At 36.8% G+C, this 16,487-nt stretch overlaps 1 protein-coding gene across 1 annotated transcript in view; it reads left to right on the top strand.

Moving 5' to 3' along the window:
* The window catches only part of BANK1 (B cell scaffold protein with ankyrin repeats 1), a 325,822-nt gene that overhangs the window by 282,358 nt on the left and 26,977 nt on the right, over positions 1–16,487 (top strand). Inside the window, exon 14 of the mRNA XM_089680587.1 lies at positions 11,344–11,397. Coding sequence (XP_089536713.1) covers positions 11,344–11,397 — 54 coding nt within the window. The remainder of the gene's footprint in view (positions 1–11,343; positions 11,398–16,487) is intronic.

Genomic DNA, 16,487 nt, shown 5'->3' with positions numbered 1-16,487 from the left:
TTTTCATTCTTCTTCTTCTGTTCATTCTTCTTCTTCTTCTTTTCATTCTTCTTTTCATTCTTTTTCTTCTTCTTCTTTTCATTCTTCTTCTTCTTCTTTTCATTCTTCTTTTCATTCTTCTTCTTCTTCTTCTTTTCATTCTTCTTCTTCTTCTTTTCATTCTTCTTCTTCTTCTTTTCATTCTTCTTTTCATTCTTCTTCTTCTTCTTTTCATTCTTCTTTTCATTCTTCTTCTTCTTCTTCTTCTTTTCATTCTTCTTCTTCTTCTTCTTTTCATTCTTCTTCTTCTTCTTTTCATTCTTCTTTTCATTCTTCTTCTTCTTTTCATTCTTCTTCTTCTTCTTTTCATTCTTCTTTTCATTCTTCTTCTTCTTCTTTTCATTCTTCTTCTTCTTTTCATTCTTCTTTTCATTCTTCTTCTTCTTTTCATTCATTCTTCTTCTTCTTTTCATTCTTCTTTTCATTCTTCTTCTTCTTCTTTTCATTCTTCTTCTTCTTCTTTTCATTCTTCTTTTCATTCTTCTTCTTCTTCTTTTCATTCTTCTTCTTCTTTTCATTCTTCTTTTCATTCTTCTTCTTCTTTTCATTCTTCTTCTTCTTCTTTTCATTCTTCTTTTCATTCTTCTTCTTCTTCTTTTCATTCTTCTTTTCATTCTTCTTCTTCTTCTTTTCATTCTTCTTCTTTTCATTCTTCTTCTTCTTTTCATTCTTCTTTTCATTCTTCTTCTTCTTCTTTTCATTCTTATTCTTCTTCTTTTCATTCTTCTTTTCATTCTTCTTCTTCTTCTTTTCATTCTTCTTCTTCTTTTCATTCTTCTTCTTCTTTTCATTCTTCTTTTCATTCTTCTTCTTCTTCTTTTCATTCTTCTTCTTCTTCTTTTTATTCTTCTTCTTCTTCTTTTCATTCTTCTTTTTATTCTTCTTCTTCTTCTTTTCATTCTTCTTCTTCTTTTCATTCTTCTTCTTTTCATTCTTCTTCTTCTTCTTTTCATTCTTCTTCTTCTTCTTTTCATTCTTCTTCTTCTTCTTTTCATTCTTCTTTTCATTCTTCTTCTTCTTTTCATTCTTCTTCTACTTCTTTTCATTCTTCTTTTCATTCTTCTTCTTCTTCTTTTCATTCTTCTTCTTTTCATTCTTCTTTTCATTCTTCTTCTTCTTTTCATTCTTCTTTTCATTCTTCTTCTTCTTCTTTTCATTCTTCTTCTTCTTTTCATTCTTCTTCTTCTTCTTTTCATTCTTCTTTTCATTCTTCTTCTTCTTCTTTTCATTCTTCTTCTTCTTCTTTTCATTCTTCTTTTCATTCTTCTTCTTCTTCTTTTCATTCTCCTTCTTCTTCTTTTCATTCTTCTTTTCATTCTTCTTCTTCTTCTTTTCATTCTTCTTCTTCTTCTTTTCATTCTTCTTTTCATTCTTCTTTTCATTCTTCTTCTTTTCATTCTTCTTTTCATTCTTCTTCTTCTTCTTCTTTTCATTCTTCTTCTTCTTTTCATTCTTCTTTTCATTCTTCTTCTTCTTCTTTTCATTCTTCTTCTTCTTTTCATTCTTCTTTTCAATCTTCTTCTTCTTTTCATTCTTCTTTTCATTCTTCTTCTTCTTCTTTTCATTCTTCTTTTCATTCTTCTTCTTCTTCTTTTCATTCTTCTTCTTCTTTTCATTCTTCTTTTCATTCTTCTTCTTCTTCTTTTCTTCTTCTTCTTCTTCTTCTTCTGGCAACTCCACCACGCAGCTCATTTTTGTTCCAGTATTACTGTATTTTGCTCCTTCAAAATCCTGAAACTTTCTTTTGGCAGGTGTACAGACTCAGGTACTCAGTGCAGGAATGGTGGGAAACCCTCACAATGGACACAGCAGGTGTACATACAGACCCAGGAATTCAGCACAGGGATGGTGGGAACCCCTCATAATGGGCACAGCAGGTGTGCATACCCAGAACCTCAGCACAGGGATGGTGGGAACCCCTAGTAATGGGCGCAGCAGGTGTGCAGACCTGGGACCTCAGCACAGGGATGGTAGAAACCCCTCATAATGGGAACAGCAGGTGTACAGACCCAGGAATTTAGCACAGGGATGGTGGGAACTCCTCCTAATAGGCAGAGCAGGTGTACAGACCCAGGAACTCAGCACAGGGATGGTGGGAACTTCTCATAATGGGCACAGCAGGTGTGCAGACCTGGAACCTCAGCACAGGGATGGTGGGAACCCCTCATAATGGGCACAGCAGGTGTGCATACCCAGAACCTCAGCACAGGGATGGTGGGAACCCCTCATAATGGGCACAGCAGGTGTTAGGGGGTTTAACTCTCCAGCATCCATTAGAGACTGATATAGTAATATAGTTCATTCTTCTTTTCATTCCTCTTTTCATTCTTCTTCTTCTTCTTTTCATTCTTCTTCTTCTTTTCATTCTTCTTTTCATTCTTCTTCTTTTCATTCTTCTTCTTCTTCTTTTCATTCTTCTTTTCATTCTTCTTCTTCTTCTTTTCATTCTTCTTCTTCTTCTTTTCATTCTTCTTTTCATTCTTCTCATTCTTCTTTTCATTCTTTTCATTATTCTTTTCATTCTTCTCATTCTTCTTCTCATTCTTCTTTTCATTCTTCTTCTCATTCTTCTTTTCATTCTTTTTCTTCTTTTCATTCTTCTTTTCATTCTTCTTTTCATTCGTCTTTTCATTCTTCTTCTTTTCATTCTTCTTCTTTTCATTCTTCTTCTTCTTTTCATTCTTCTCATTCTTCTTTTCATTCTTCTTTTCATTCTTCTTCTTCTTCTTTTCATTCTTCTTCTTCTTCTTTTCATTCTTCTTTTCATTCTTCTTCTTCTTCTTTTCATTCCTCTTCTTCTTCTTTTCATTCTTCTTTTCATTCTTCTTCTTCTTCTTCTTTTCATTCTTCTTCTTCTTCTTTTCATTCTTCTTCTTCTTCTTTTCATTCTTCTTCTTCTTCGTCGTGCCCCGTGACTGCCCAAATGAGTGAAGTGTGCGGTGATTCTAAGATCGACGGCACTCATCTGCATGTCATACTGACTGACAGTATTATTTCTCTTCCCCAGCAGACTCCAAGGGCATTTAAATTAAAGGTACAGTGTTCTGCACTAATATAAAGGCTCTCTGAAGCCTAGAAACCCTTTAAATAAGTTAAATTCGCGGCGAATATATTCGCATCGAATCAAATTTCTCCCGCAAATTCGGCGAATCAGCCGAATCGAATTTTTGAATAATTCGCTCATCTCTAATCAAGGCTTTTGGAGATACTTTTGTAACCCTTTCCAGCTTCATGCAAGTCAACAATTCTTGATTGTAGGTCTTCTGAGAGCTCTTTTCTGCGAGGCATGGTTCACATCAGACAGTGCTTCTTGAAACCAGTAAACCCAAAACAGGTGTGTGTTTTTTAAGGGCAGGACAGCTGTCAGCAACACATCCAATATCATCACACTGATTGGAGTCAAGGTTGGCTCACTCCTGGCTCCAATTAGCTCTGGGAGAAGTCATTAAGCTAGGGCTACTTTTTCCTCCCTGCACTGTGAATGTTTACATGTTATGTGCAATCAAACCATGGCAACATCTAATGTTTGTGTAGTATTATGTTCAGCAGACTGTGTTCTTCTATTGTTGTGACTTAGATGACGTTCAGAGCACATTTTATGCCCAATTAATGCAAAACTCCACGTAATCCCAAGGGGTTCACGTACTTTTTCTTGCAACTGTATATATATATATATATATATATATATATATATATATATATATCAGAGAATATCCATTCGTTTGGTTTGGGCTGTAGCAATGAAGAAGGGGGCCAAAGTTTAGTATGCTGTTTGGTAACAGTAATTTTTCTATGAGATCTATTATATCTGTAAAACCAGGGAGCATGTCAGCCAGAAAAAGCAGGGCAATAAATCAGGGGAGCTGCTGTGACCAGAGCAGAAATACACAGACAGTTATAATAACCAGACAGAGGTTCTAACCCTTCACCTTGTTAGTGATTTTTTTTTCTTGCAATCTTTGTCCCAACTAGAGAGATTTCCTAACATTTCCTGAGCTAACAGCACATAAGGTTAAATCTTCACATTGAGAGCACAGAACTCAGATCCCTGTTAGGCTCAGATCAAACACTATCAGTAGACATATTTCATATGCTTCCTTTAAATCTGCTAAATAAACAATAAAAAAAATTTTTTACCCCCTTTGCCTCTCACACCTGTTCACTCCTATGGACCAGAACAATTTTTACATTTCTGCTATGGACCTGTTTATTCAGCATTAACTTTGTCATCACTTAGGATAACAAAGTAATGCATATATTGTTTAAGGACAAACAAGGCTTTCTTTTTATGATATTTTCTTTTCATCAATTATTTTTTACACAATCCTTAGATAATAAAATGCAACAAAACAAAATGTGCTGTTTTATGAGAAGTGTTTATTTACAAATAAATTGTGTCATGTAATTAGCCGTGGCCAATCACAGCTAATAACAACAAAAAAACCTGATTTCATTCAGTGAAATGCTTGCTTATAGCAAAGAAATTCTTTGCTATAAGCAATCAAACTGTGTAAAAAAAATAAAATAAAATACTGATTACTTCCCCAAAGTAGTACAAAGTTATTATGGTAACATTATACTACTTTGGTCATAGTGTAATATGGAAACAAATCTTAAAAAAAGAGAAAAAATGTAATAAAATATAAAAACAATAAAATAATTAAAACTTTTTTTTTAATTATCTTTTTTTTTATTGTCACCAGTCAGTGTCCCTGATCACCACCACACCAGTTATATGATGATGCTGTACTGCACTGATGACAGTATGTAAAAAAAATTGTGAAAATAATTTTTTTAATTTCTTCATTTTCTACAAAATTATAACAAAGAAGTACAACTTCAAAAAACTCGCCATGCCTGTTATGAAATACGTCGGACTGTCTACTCTGCAAACAGGGGTCATTTGGGGGATATCTGTACTTTTCTGACATTTTTTGGCCTCAAGAAATTAAATTGACCCTCAGTACTTCAGGATTGATCAATGTTCAGATCTATACCATAGTTTGTGAACTCTATAACTTTCCTACAAACTAAATAATAAACACTGATTTGGGTTATTTACGCCAAAGACATGTAGCAGAATACATCTTGACCTACATTTATGAAGAACAATTATTTATTTGCAAACTTTCATAACAGAAACAAAGAAACGTGTTTATTTTTTCAAATTTTCGGTCTTTTTTTGTTAATTTAGCAAAAAATGAAAACCCCAGTGGTGATTAAATACCACCAAAAGAAAGCTCTAGTTGTGTGAAGAAAATGATAACATTTTAGCTTGGGTACAGTGTTGCATGACCATGCAATTGTCATTTAAAGTGTGAAAGTGCTGAAAGCTGAATATTGGCCTGGGCAGGAAGGGGGTAAAAGTGCCCAGTATTGAAGTGGTTAATAAGGGGTTAAACAGAAGAACAGTTAAAAAAAAAAAAAAAAAAGCAACTGTTGCTTTTTTTTTTTTTTTGTCAGGTTGTCAGGCTGCTCTAAGCACTTGCCCCTACCCGGAAATGCAAAATTACATATATACATGATTCTGCGCACAGGTGCCACCCTGTATATAACAGTATATATGCTGTAGGGCGGTCCTTAAGCGGTTAACCATTAGCCGCCCGGCCAATGGCCGTTTAGAGGCTTCAAAAGTGCTTCTGCACTCCGGGTGCACGCCATTTGGCGTGCTCCCGCACATGCGCAGTTTGCGCTAATGCAGAGCGGCGCAGCGGCGCGATCTGTCACCGGCCGTGTACCTCGGACACGGCCGATGACAGATCTGAGTACCGGCCCCCGTTGCAGGTACCATGTGACCTGCTGTGACTAATCATAGCAGGTCACATGACAGTTGTATACAATGGATGGCTTCATTCATGATGCCATCCATTGTATACTAGTGCCTAGCTGTGAATGGTCACAGCTAATCACATGCACATGTCATGTGATTAGCTGTGACCAAATCAGAGCTAAGCACAAAAAAAAAAAAGCTGAATGAATCCATTTCATTCAGGTAAATGCTTGCTTATAGCAAAGTATTTCTTTGCTATAAGCAAATTGTGTAAAAAAAAATAAAAAATACTGATCACTTCCCCAAAGTAGTACAATGTTACTATGGTAACATTGTACTACTTTGGTCATAGTAAAATATGAAAAAAAATCTTAAAAAAAATAAAAAAAGTAATAAAAAATTAAAAATAATAATAAAAAAAAATATATATATATATTTTTTTTTTCATACTGTCACCAGTCAGTGTCCCTATTCACCGCCATGCCAGTTATATGATGACGCTGTACTGCACTGGTGACAGTATGTAAAAAAAAAATAGTGAAAATTATTTTTTTAATTTTTGAATTTTCCGAAAAATTATGACAAAAAAAATACAACTTCAAAAAACTCGCCATGCCTCTTATGAAGTACGTCGGACTGTCTACTCTGCAAAAAGGGGTCATTTGGGGGATATCTGTGCTATTCTGACATTCTTAGACCTCAAGAAATTAGATTGGCTGTCAGTACTTTAGGATTGATCAATAATCAGATCTATACCATAGTTTGTGAACTCTATAACTTTCCTACAAACTAAATAATACATCCTAATTTGGGTTATTTTCACCAAAGACATGTAGCAGAATACATCTCGGCCTAAATTTATGACGAACAATTATTTATTTGTAAACGTTTATAACAGAAACAAAGAAAAACGTGTTTTTTTTTCAACATTTTTGGTCTTTTTTTGTTAATTTAGCAAAAAATAAAAACCCCAGCAGTGATTAAATACCACCAAAAGAAAGCTCTAGTTGTGTGAAGAAAATGATAAAATTTTAGTTTGGGTGCAATGTTGTATGACCGCGCAATTGTCATTCAAAGTGTGAGAGCGCTGAAACGTGAAAAATGGCCTGGGCAGGAAGTTGTAAAATTGCACGGTATTGAAATGGTTAACTGACATAATTTGCAGTCCTAAATTCATCCCTGATCTCTTCATCTGCAGATGAATGGACAGAATGATACAAAAGAAACAATATGTTACCAACAACGTCCTCACGGTGCGGTCCGTGAGGACGTCGTTGGTGACGAAACACGTAGGGCGTGGCCTACTGGATGCCGAAGTCTGAGACATTCTTTGGATGTGAGAGGAGGGGGTCCAGGGCAAACGAAGATAGGTTCGTGCTCTGCTGCCTAAACACATGCTTGTAACACTGGTGTCGGTGGAGACACCTGACTTGTAAATTTTATTCGTTCATTAAAAAGTTTGTTACATTTATAAAACTTGCTGCACCATGATTTTTTTCTCTTACCTTTAAACATGGTCCCTATGGTATGGAAGTATATGAAAGAAACGCGAGTTTTATTCCTGGAAATTACCTATATCCTTGAATGGTGGCTTTTCATCTGAGGAGGATTCGTTTATTCACACAGCATTGCATCTAAGAATTGGATTGCTATATATTGCCCAGAGCAAAAAGTGCTTGTTGTTAGTCTAATTATTCATTTAGCTTTGAGCTCTGGTGAGTGATTCAAAAAAATGTTTTTGGTGGTGCTTTCAACACAGTGTGGACATTATTTGAAAACTTTTTTGAACATTATTTTATGGACACTTTTTTTCAGAATTTTTTATTTTTTATAATTTTCACAGGTTAACATCCTCTGGACAGAAAGTCCATGGTCTATGTTTACAAGACTTAAGAACTCACACAAATGTGTATTGTTGAATAGACATTGTCTATTTACCCAGGTGAACCAAAATCAACATCCTGGGACATTTCAGACAAAGAAAGTATTTCACTATTGTTCCAAAGATTAAAGGACATTTTGTATGAGATCTTGTTGATATAAAGTCCACCTACAAAAAGCTGTCTAAAAATAAATGACACATTTCAAGAGGCATCATGTATAACTAAGTATTTCGGGAAGTGGCCAAGGGTAGTAATGCTTGAATAAACATACAGTTGTGGCCAAAATTATTCAACCCCCAATGCTGTAAAGGGGTTTAGGGACTATAGTGTACATTTGGAATTGTATTCAGAATCAAATCCTACAAGGACGTTGTAACTACCCAAATGCAACTAAAATGACATCAATTGTTTATGTAATACAGTAGTAAATGGTTCTTATGTGGTTTCTTCATTGCCACAATTATTCAACCCCTTAAAGACTACCACTCTGAAGAACAGAGGTTCATACAGGTGCTTTCCATCAGGTATTGAAAACACCTGTGGATGTCACCGAGCAGCAATCAAGCATAATAAGCACCAATTAGGCAGCTTTAAAATGACTGTGATACTCAGCTCCTTCTAGACATTTACTGGTGTGGTTACAAACATGGTGAAGGCAAGAGAATGGTCCAGGAAGACAAGAGAAGAGGTGATTTCTCTTCACAGGAAGGGCAATGGCTATAAGAAGATTGCAAAGATGTTAAACATACCAAGAGACACCTTAGGAAGCATCATTCGCAAATTCAAGGCAAAGGGCACTGTTGAAACGCTACCTGGTCGTGGCAGAAAGAAGATGCTGACTTTGACTGCTGTGCGCTACCTGAAGCGTAGAGTGGAGAGAAGTCCCCGTGTGACTGCTGAGGAACTGAGAAAAGATTTGTCAGATGTGGGTACAGAAGTTTCAGCCCAGACAATAAGACGCACACTGCGTAATGAAGGCCTCCGTGCCAGAACTCCCAGGCGTACCCCCTTGCTGTCTCCAAAGAATAAGAAGAGTCGACTGCAGTATGCCAAAAGCCATGTGGACAAACCACAAAAGTTGTGGGATAGTGTTCTGTGGACTGATGAAACAAAATTAGAACTGTTTGGGCCCATGGATCAACGCTATGTTTGGAGGAGGAAGAACAAGGCCTATGATGAAAAGAACACCTTGCCTACTGTGAAGCATGGTGGAGGGTCAATCATGCTTTGGGGCTGTTTTGCTTCTGCAGGTACAGGGAAGCTTCAGCGTGTGCAAGGTACCATGAATTCTCTTCAGTACCAGGAGATATTGGATGGAAACGTGATGCAGTCCGTCACACACCTGAGGCTTGGGAGACGTTGGACCTTTCAACAGGACAATGATCCCAAGCATACCTCCAAGTCCACTAGAGCATGGTTGCAGAGGAAAGGCTGGAACATTTTGGAGTGGCCATCGCAGTCACCAGACTTAAATCCGATTGAGAACCTCTGGTGGGACTTAAAGAAAGCAGTTGCAGTGCGCAAGCCTAAGAATGTGACTGAACTGGAGGCCTTTGCCCATGAAGAATGGGCGAAGATACCCGTAGATCGCTGCAAGACACTTGTGTCAAGCTATGCTTCACGTTTAAAAGCTGTTATAACTGTAAAAGGATGCTGTACTAAGTACTAAGATTGAATGTCACTTGGGGGTTGAATAAAACTGATAATGCTGTGAGCACAGAAAAGACATTTGTGGTTATTTCATTATAACTGTTATGTTATATTTGTCTGACCTACAAGTGCCTCTTTAATGTAAATGTAAGCAAGATGACTGAATGATCAAAAGCAATGTCAAACTGGCCAAAACACTCAATTTCAGTGGGGGTTGAATAATTTTGGCCACAACTGTAGGTTTGGTTATTAAACAAATTCACCAATCATAGAGAAAGTTCCACCTTTGGAACCAGGTTTATTCAAATCAGGTAGACAGAAGGGACACATACAAAGACCATCTAAAGAGATCATCTAGACATCATATAAACACACAAGAGGACCCCCACCAGAAACATCTGATCCACATCATCTGACACCTCACTGAGCCAGGACAAACAGCTCCAGCATAACTAGATGCCATTTTAGGGAAGACCAGCTCCAATCTCTAATCAGCTGCCATCTTTAGATCTGATCATCAGTTATCTAAAAGGTTACCTGATACTTGGAGGGTAGTTATAATATATCTTCTGTTGATTTTGCTTTCTTAGATTAATAAGCCAATTGCCATATTTTTTTAACCTAATTGGTCTCCCCACGATAACATAATTATTTAAATTAATAATTATTTTTTATTTGTATTTTTTTAATTATTTTTCTGTTTTTGGGTCATAGTGGCATACAGTTTTGCATAGTTTGACTCTTATTCCTTCTGGGGAATAACAGTTGAAGTCCGTATTGAATTCTGTACACAGACTATTGTCTGGTAGTTATCATTGGTTATTTTATCTACGGGGAGAAATTCAATAATTAGTCTATATATATGTATATGTAATATATTGTTAAGTTGGAACAATTGCAATTCAATTATGTAAGTGTCTATGTACATCACAATTGGGCAAATATATACTGTATGTGTTTTAATGTGACTTATTATAATAAATATTAATTTATTTTCGATAACCCAGTCCATATAGATTTTGCTTATGTTAAAATAGTTCTGTTTGGCTAAGATTTACTCAAAATAATTCATTAAGTCATGTACATTATTTTTTTTAATTATTTTAATATTTGGAAGCACTTTTAGCTGACTAAATTAATTGTCCAGGCATTCCCTGGCATAACAATGTAATCTTAAGATGTGTGTAGCTCTGATTTCAGAGCATTGCTGTTGGCTGCAGCTGGCTGAGAAGGCTGTGCTAAGGGTTTAGGCAAAAATATGTACAATTACTGTTTTCATGCCTTGTTCTTTGAGCAACTTACTTCCAAAAACAAAATCCAAAAAATGTCTCTTGCAATAGATGACTCAGAATACATTCCTTTCTGGTGGGTTAAGAATCTGAACTCTACTATCCTTCAGAGCTAAATATTCCAGCAGAATCTTCACATGGATGTCTGGTCTGTCACTGGGGTCATTATTTCTAGCATCTGATCTGCCAGCACACATCTAAAGATCTACAGTATATCAACGCTTATTATTTATAAGGCAAGTGAATTCAAATATGGCAAAGATGCTAACATGTTTCATAGCTGAATAAGGCGTTAGCCATTTTGTAATGTTTAGTTTAACTTGCCTTTTATATTAATACACTTTCAATACAGATTTTTGGCTGTATGCTGGCAGATCTCAACTTTGCCTGCTTTCACCACAGCCCTTTACGTCAGTTCTATTTCATGTGAACACTTTGAAAAAGGAACAGCCATGGAGGTTATTGCTGAAAGAAACATCCATCTGCATACTGCTGAACAATCCTTGGGACTCATCAGGGTTTCTTACATGCTGACCAAAGAACTGTTAGATCATGGATGATCACTAGACTTTGCTCTCACATAGGTCTGCTTATATAAGTAGCCTGCCACAAAACAGAATTTAAACTTTCTAGTTCCTTTTCTGCCTTTAATTATCATTCAGTAAATATGTAATATCAGGATTATTTTTATTATCAGTATTTCTTTCTACAGTGTTTCGCCAGAAGGAAGAAGATAAAAAAATATACAGCTCTGGCCTCTATCAAAGTAAGTTTTTTAGTTTCTTTTTATAGACCTACCAGCACATAATAATAAAAAAAAATTATAATTTTTTAATAAAAATATTAACAGGAAGAAAAAGTGCAGATATGGTGAAGCCCGCAGATTGGGATTTGCATGGCTCTGTCCACTATCCTAAAATGAGCATTAGCCTCCTTATGTTTGGGATTTGTGATAGTGAGACATGTGGATCCCTTCTATTTTAGTAAGATTCACTGTGCTTCCTTCCAGACAAAATGTGGAAGGCTTTAGATTTTCATTACAGTCTTTGCACATGTTTGAGAGCTCTCCTCTTATTTTTTAATCTGCTACCTGTCAACTGGAGAGGAAATTATTGGACATCTTCCCATTAGGGACACAGAGATCAAATATAGATGACAGACATTTTTAACCGTCTCCACTCTTTAGACATGATCATTAGAAAATAATGTTTTTATTGGTGTCTTTGTGCCCGTTTTCATTGGAGTTGGGATTAAACTAAACTCTATTTAATTCTCTTAGATTGCAAGCTCCAAGGAGCAGGGCCCTCCTAACCCTCTTGTATTGAACTGTATTGTTACTGTATTGTCTCCCTTTATATTGTAAAGCTCTGAGCAAACTGTTGGCGCTATATAAATCCTGTATAATAATAATAATAATTGAATACCTTTTTGAATATATATTATATTCTGAAACCAGGAAGCATTATGAGCACCCCTGAGTGCCACTGGGACAGGAAATTAAAGGAATTCTCCCCTACAAGGACATAGCAATAAAACATGGCAATAGCTCCAAACCTTTCCCACTCATTTCTAAAGAGCAGAGAACATGAGTGTTGTTGATTGGAGCTGAATTGTGACTTTGTACCCACTGTTGAGGGCAGACTCACATAGAGCAGCAGTGGTCCTGATTTTCAAAGTGCTGCAGGGAAGGAGAGATTAGGATGCAGTTTGGAGCACTAGCAATATTTTTTTTTTCTTGAAAACTTACCTTTTTCAGCACCTTGCTTCATATAAAAAAATATAACAAAACAAGAGTGCAAGTAGGGTTTAGGGGGCTTTATTTCCAAACTTGCTAGTTCAATACTATACTGTATGTCAGCTTGAAAGATTAAATAAATAAATGCAGGGTTTTTTTCCCCTTTAAATCAGCTCTTTGGGGCTGCTAATCTTCTGGTGATGCAGCTAAATCTATCTTGTGTGTCGCTCTGGTTCCCCTGAAAACCCCAACCCAGGAATGGTATGCTTCCACTTTCAGATTGCAGGTTCAGTGGTGCCACTGGGGAGTAAGAGCTCTCTGCATCACAGAAGAAGAGGAGCAGTGCTGTATTTTGCCTACTTGAAGAAGCCCCTGAACGTCAGTGTATTCTGCCTGATATCCTTAATGCTGCTTCAACTCTGGAATCCCCTGCATCTGACAGAGCAAAGAAGCTCCCTCTTTATTGGCTGTTGAGGTGGTCACATTTCTTATGACAGGGGCAGGTCAGAACTTCAACCTGGCACCTGCTCTTACTGACTTGTATTAATTGAACAATTCCTATTGGATAAATGCTTTAATCCATAGTGCACACTTGGTAATGATATCACAGTATGAATCCACAGATATGACCAGTGTGTCCACGCTAAGTGCTCATACACAATCCCATGCACTGCTGCCTCCAAGAAGGTTTCCAATCTTAAATATTTGTATGTGTGCTGCATTTTTGGCAAACTAGGACTAAACTGTATGCATTTCATATACACTATATTGCCAAAAGTATTGGGACACCCCTCCAAATCATTGGATTCAGGTGTTCCAATCACCTCCATGGCAACAAGTGTATAAGATCAAGCATCTAGGCATGCAGACTGCTTCTACAAACATTTGTTGAAGAATGGGTCACTCTCAGTGAATTCAAGAGTGGTACCGTGATATGCTGCCACCTGTGCAATATTCCATCCATAAAATTTCCTTCCTGCTAAATCAATCGGTAAGCTGTTAGTGGTATTATAACAAGGTGGAAGAAACTGTGAAAAACAGCAACTCAGCCACGAAATGGTAAGTCACATAAAATGACATAACGGGGTCAGCGTATGCTGAAGCGCACAGTGCACAGAAGTCGCCAACTGTCTGCCGAGTCAATAGCTAAAGACCTCCAAACTTCATATGGCCTTCAGAATAGCACAACAACAGTGTGTAGAGAGCTTCATGGAATTTGTTTCCATGGCCGAGCAGCTGCATCCAAGCCTTACATCACCAAGTGCAATGCAAAGCGTTGGATGCAGTAGTGTAAAGCACACCGCCACTGGACTCTAGAGCAGTGGAGAAATGTTCTCTGGAGTGAGGAATCACACTTCTCTGTCTGGCAATCCGATGGATGAGTCTGGGTTCAGCAGTTACCAGGAGAATGGTACTTGGCTGACTGCATTGTGCCAAGTGTAAAGTTTGGTGGAGGGGGGATGATGGTGTGGGGTTGTTCCAATGAAGGGAACTCTCAAGGCATCAGCATTCCAAGACATTTTGGACAATTTAATGCGAAATCCAACATCAGTGCCTGACCTCACAAATGCGCTTCTGGAAGAATGGTCAAACTATCCCATAGACACACTCCTAAACCTTGTGGACAGCCTTCCCAGAAGAGATGAAGCTGTTATAGCTGCAAAGGGTGGGCCAACTTAATATTGAACCCTATGGACTAAGATTGGGATTCCATTGAAGTTCATGTTCGTGCAAAGGCAGGCATCCCAATACTTTTGGCAATATAGTGTATCAATCATATCTCATTTGACATGTGCACCTACATTTGTGTGTTCATGCGAGCCCGTTTTGTAAGCATACCATACAATTTATCCCTGCACTTGATCATTTCCCATAGTAAATTAGGCCCTATGAGCAGCCAATGTTTTGAAACTACATTTTCATGGTAGTCAGAATTGTGCCCCTGGAGCTCACTCTGTATTGTTACTAAGAACCTTTTTTTATCAACTGTATTTAAATTCAAACCACAATGGTATGATTGCCTTCAATATAATAGATATTCAGCGATAAGAGATTTCACTTGGAATCTCATAAAAGTAATTTCACTAGGTTTCAAAAAGACATAAAAGGCTAAACTTGAAAATATTCAAATGGTTGGTAACATCAAACTCCTTGTCAGTGAGTGCATATACTGGGCTGGCAGTTTATATGCAGCTTCCAGAATCTGTCATGTTAGATTAAATAATTGAAGATATATCAATTGGTGTTTTACCTCATTTTTGTCCTAAAAGATAGACAGTGCCACTTTTACACTCGTAGACTAAGTTCAAAAAGAATAACCTGTTAGACAAGCACGTAAGTTGTAAGTTATATAGCATATACTGTATGAAGGCTTACAGGTAAAATAATAATTTCTAACCATGCTTATAATTACAGCAGAATAATACCTCCTAAGAATGGTATTGTAATAAGCTTCTTACAAAAAAAAATTCATACATTTGACATAAAAAATACATTTGCAGGTAAAATGGTACTCCCATGGTATACAGTGACAAATATTAATTTCAAAGGTTTTTGCTTTTGGTTACCTTGTAGTTTCATTACCCTCTTTGATATTAGCATCAAACTAAATAAATAAAACAGGGAACTTAACCATATGCTTTTAGAAATATATGATTAACGTTTCAGTTTAAGAATTGATCATACATAATTTATGTCAATGGGTTATTTTGAAAATGATTTATCTGCATTTCCTACTTTCTTTGAAATGTGGTTAGCTGTCACCCTTCATTCCCTAGAAGGCCACCTTCACTAGAACTAAACATGTATTTTAAATTTCATATGAGGAACACTAAAAGATATAAGCTGGACCCTATTCATATAAATACAAAGTGTTATATATTTGTGGATCTTCCTTTCAAAAAGGGGGGCAGGAGACTGTTTTTGTTTTTTTGTTTTTTTTATTTAAGAATGTTCCGAGATTAAAAAAAGGAGATCATGTGCTCTTTCCACACAAAAAAGTCAAATCTCAAATAAAGCATATATATTTATTTGCTTTCAGTAGTAAACCAAAGTGAGATGTGGGTTGCAGTTAAGAGTTTAAAGCCAGCCATAGATGGAGCGATTTTCTTTTTCACTCGATTCCTGCCGAGCCATTGTGTTTGCCTGGCAGGAGCCGTCCCACCAGGAGAACACAGTGATTACTGCTAGTGGCTATGATAGCCATTAGCAATAATCGCATGTAAAATCCAACAGGCTGGTTGTACCCAAGTTGATCGATCAATCAACTTGGGAACATTCAGCCTGTCCATATATGCTGAAACAAATGTGTGTATACTTGTGAGCTACTATGGTGGATAGTGACTGTGTTAATCAATTAATTAAAGACAATTAAATATATTCACATAAGGTTCGCTGGCACTCACACCAACTTATTAAATAGTGTTTGTGACTCAAAGACTATAACCAATAGTGCCGCGCTCCTGTGTGCTCAAAAAAATCTAAATATCAGCTGCATAAATGTACTCAAAATATATAATAATATATATAAAATAAGTGACTGATCCTATACTCTTCAAATTATAATAGTGTACATGCCCATTGTGAAAGCAAATAAACAACTAATTCTCAATAAACCGCATAACCAAAGTCAAATTCAGAGACTCCCACTCCAGTATCTGGATGCAGTGTGATCTATTTATGAGCTCACCTTATACTTCGCCTAATTGGTATTAGGCAAAACCAGCTTTTTGTCCTTAAAGGACAGATGTAACATAATACTCCTGCTTGTGGTATTCCTCCAGATACTTTTAGGATAGCTGTAGGTTTGGCAATATTCCACCTGGGGTCTCTCCAATCTGTTGATCCCTGTATTAGGGGATGGATGGATGGGTATCTCCTATTTCCCCTCCAGGGGTCTCCTCTTTCCTTTAGTATCCTCTCTCCAGTGTGTCATATTGAAGGTAGCATAAAGGAAAAAAAAACAATAGTGCCTTATCCTTTTTAAATGTAAATTTAATAAGTGCCAATATTCCACTCACATGTGTAAAATTCAATGAGCTTAAAATGGTGAAGGATAGCCTGCTGTGTGTGCTATACTCGCCGTTCTGTCCGAGACAATGTCGTGACGTCAGAGCCCCTCC

The sequence above is a fragment of the Staurois parvus genome, unplaced genomic scaffold (assembly GCF_062004578.1).
Source record: "Staurois parvus isolate SC_StPar_1 unplaced genomic scaffold, SC_StPar_1.0 ptg000244l, whole genome shotgun sequence".
Classification (NCBI taxonomy): domain Eukaryota; kingdom Metazoa; phylum Chordata; class Amphibia; order Anura; family Ranidae; genus Staurois; species Staurois parvus.
This window is presented reverse-complemented; position numbering and strand designations above follow the sequence as displayed.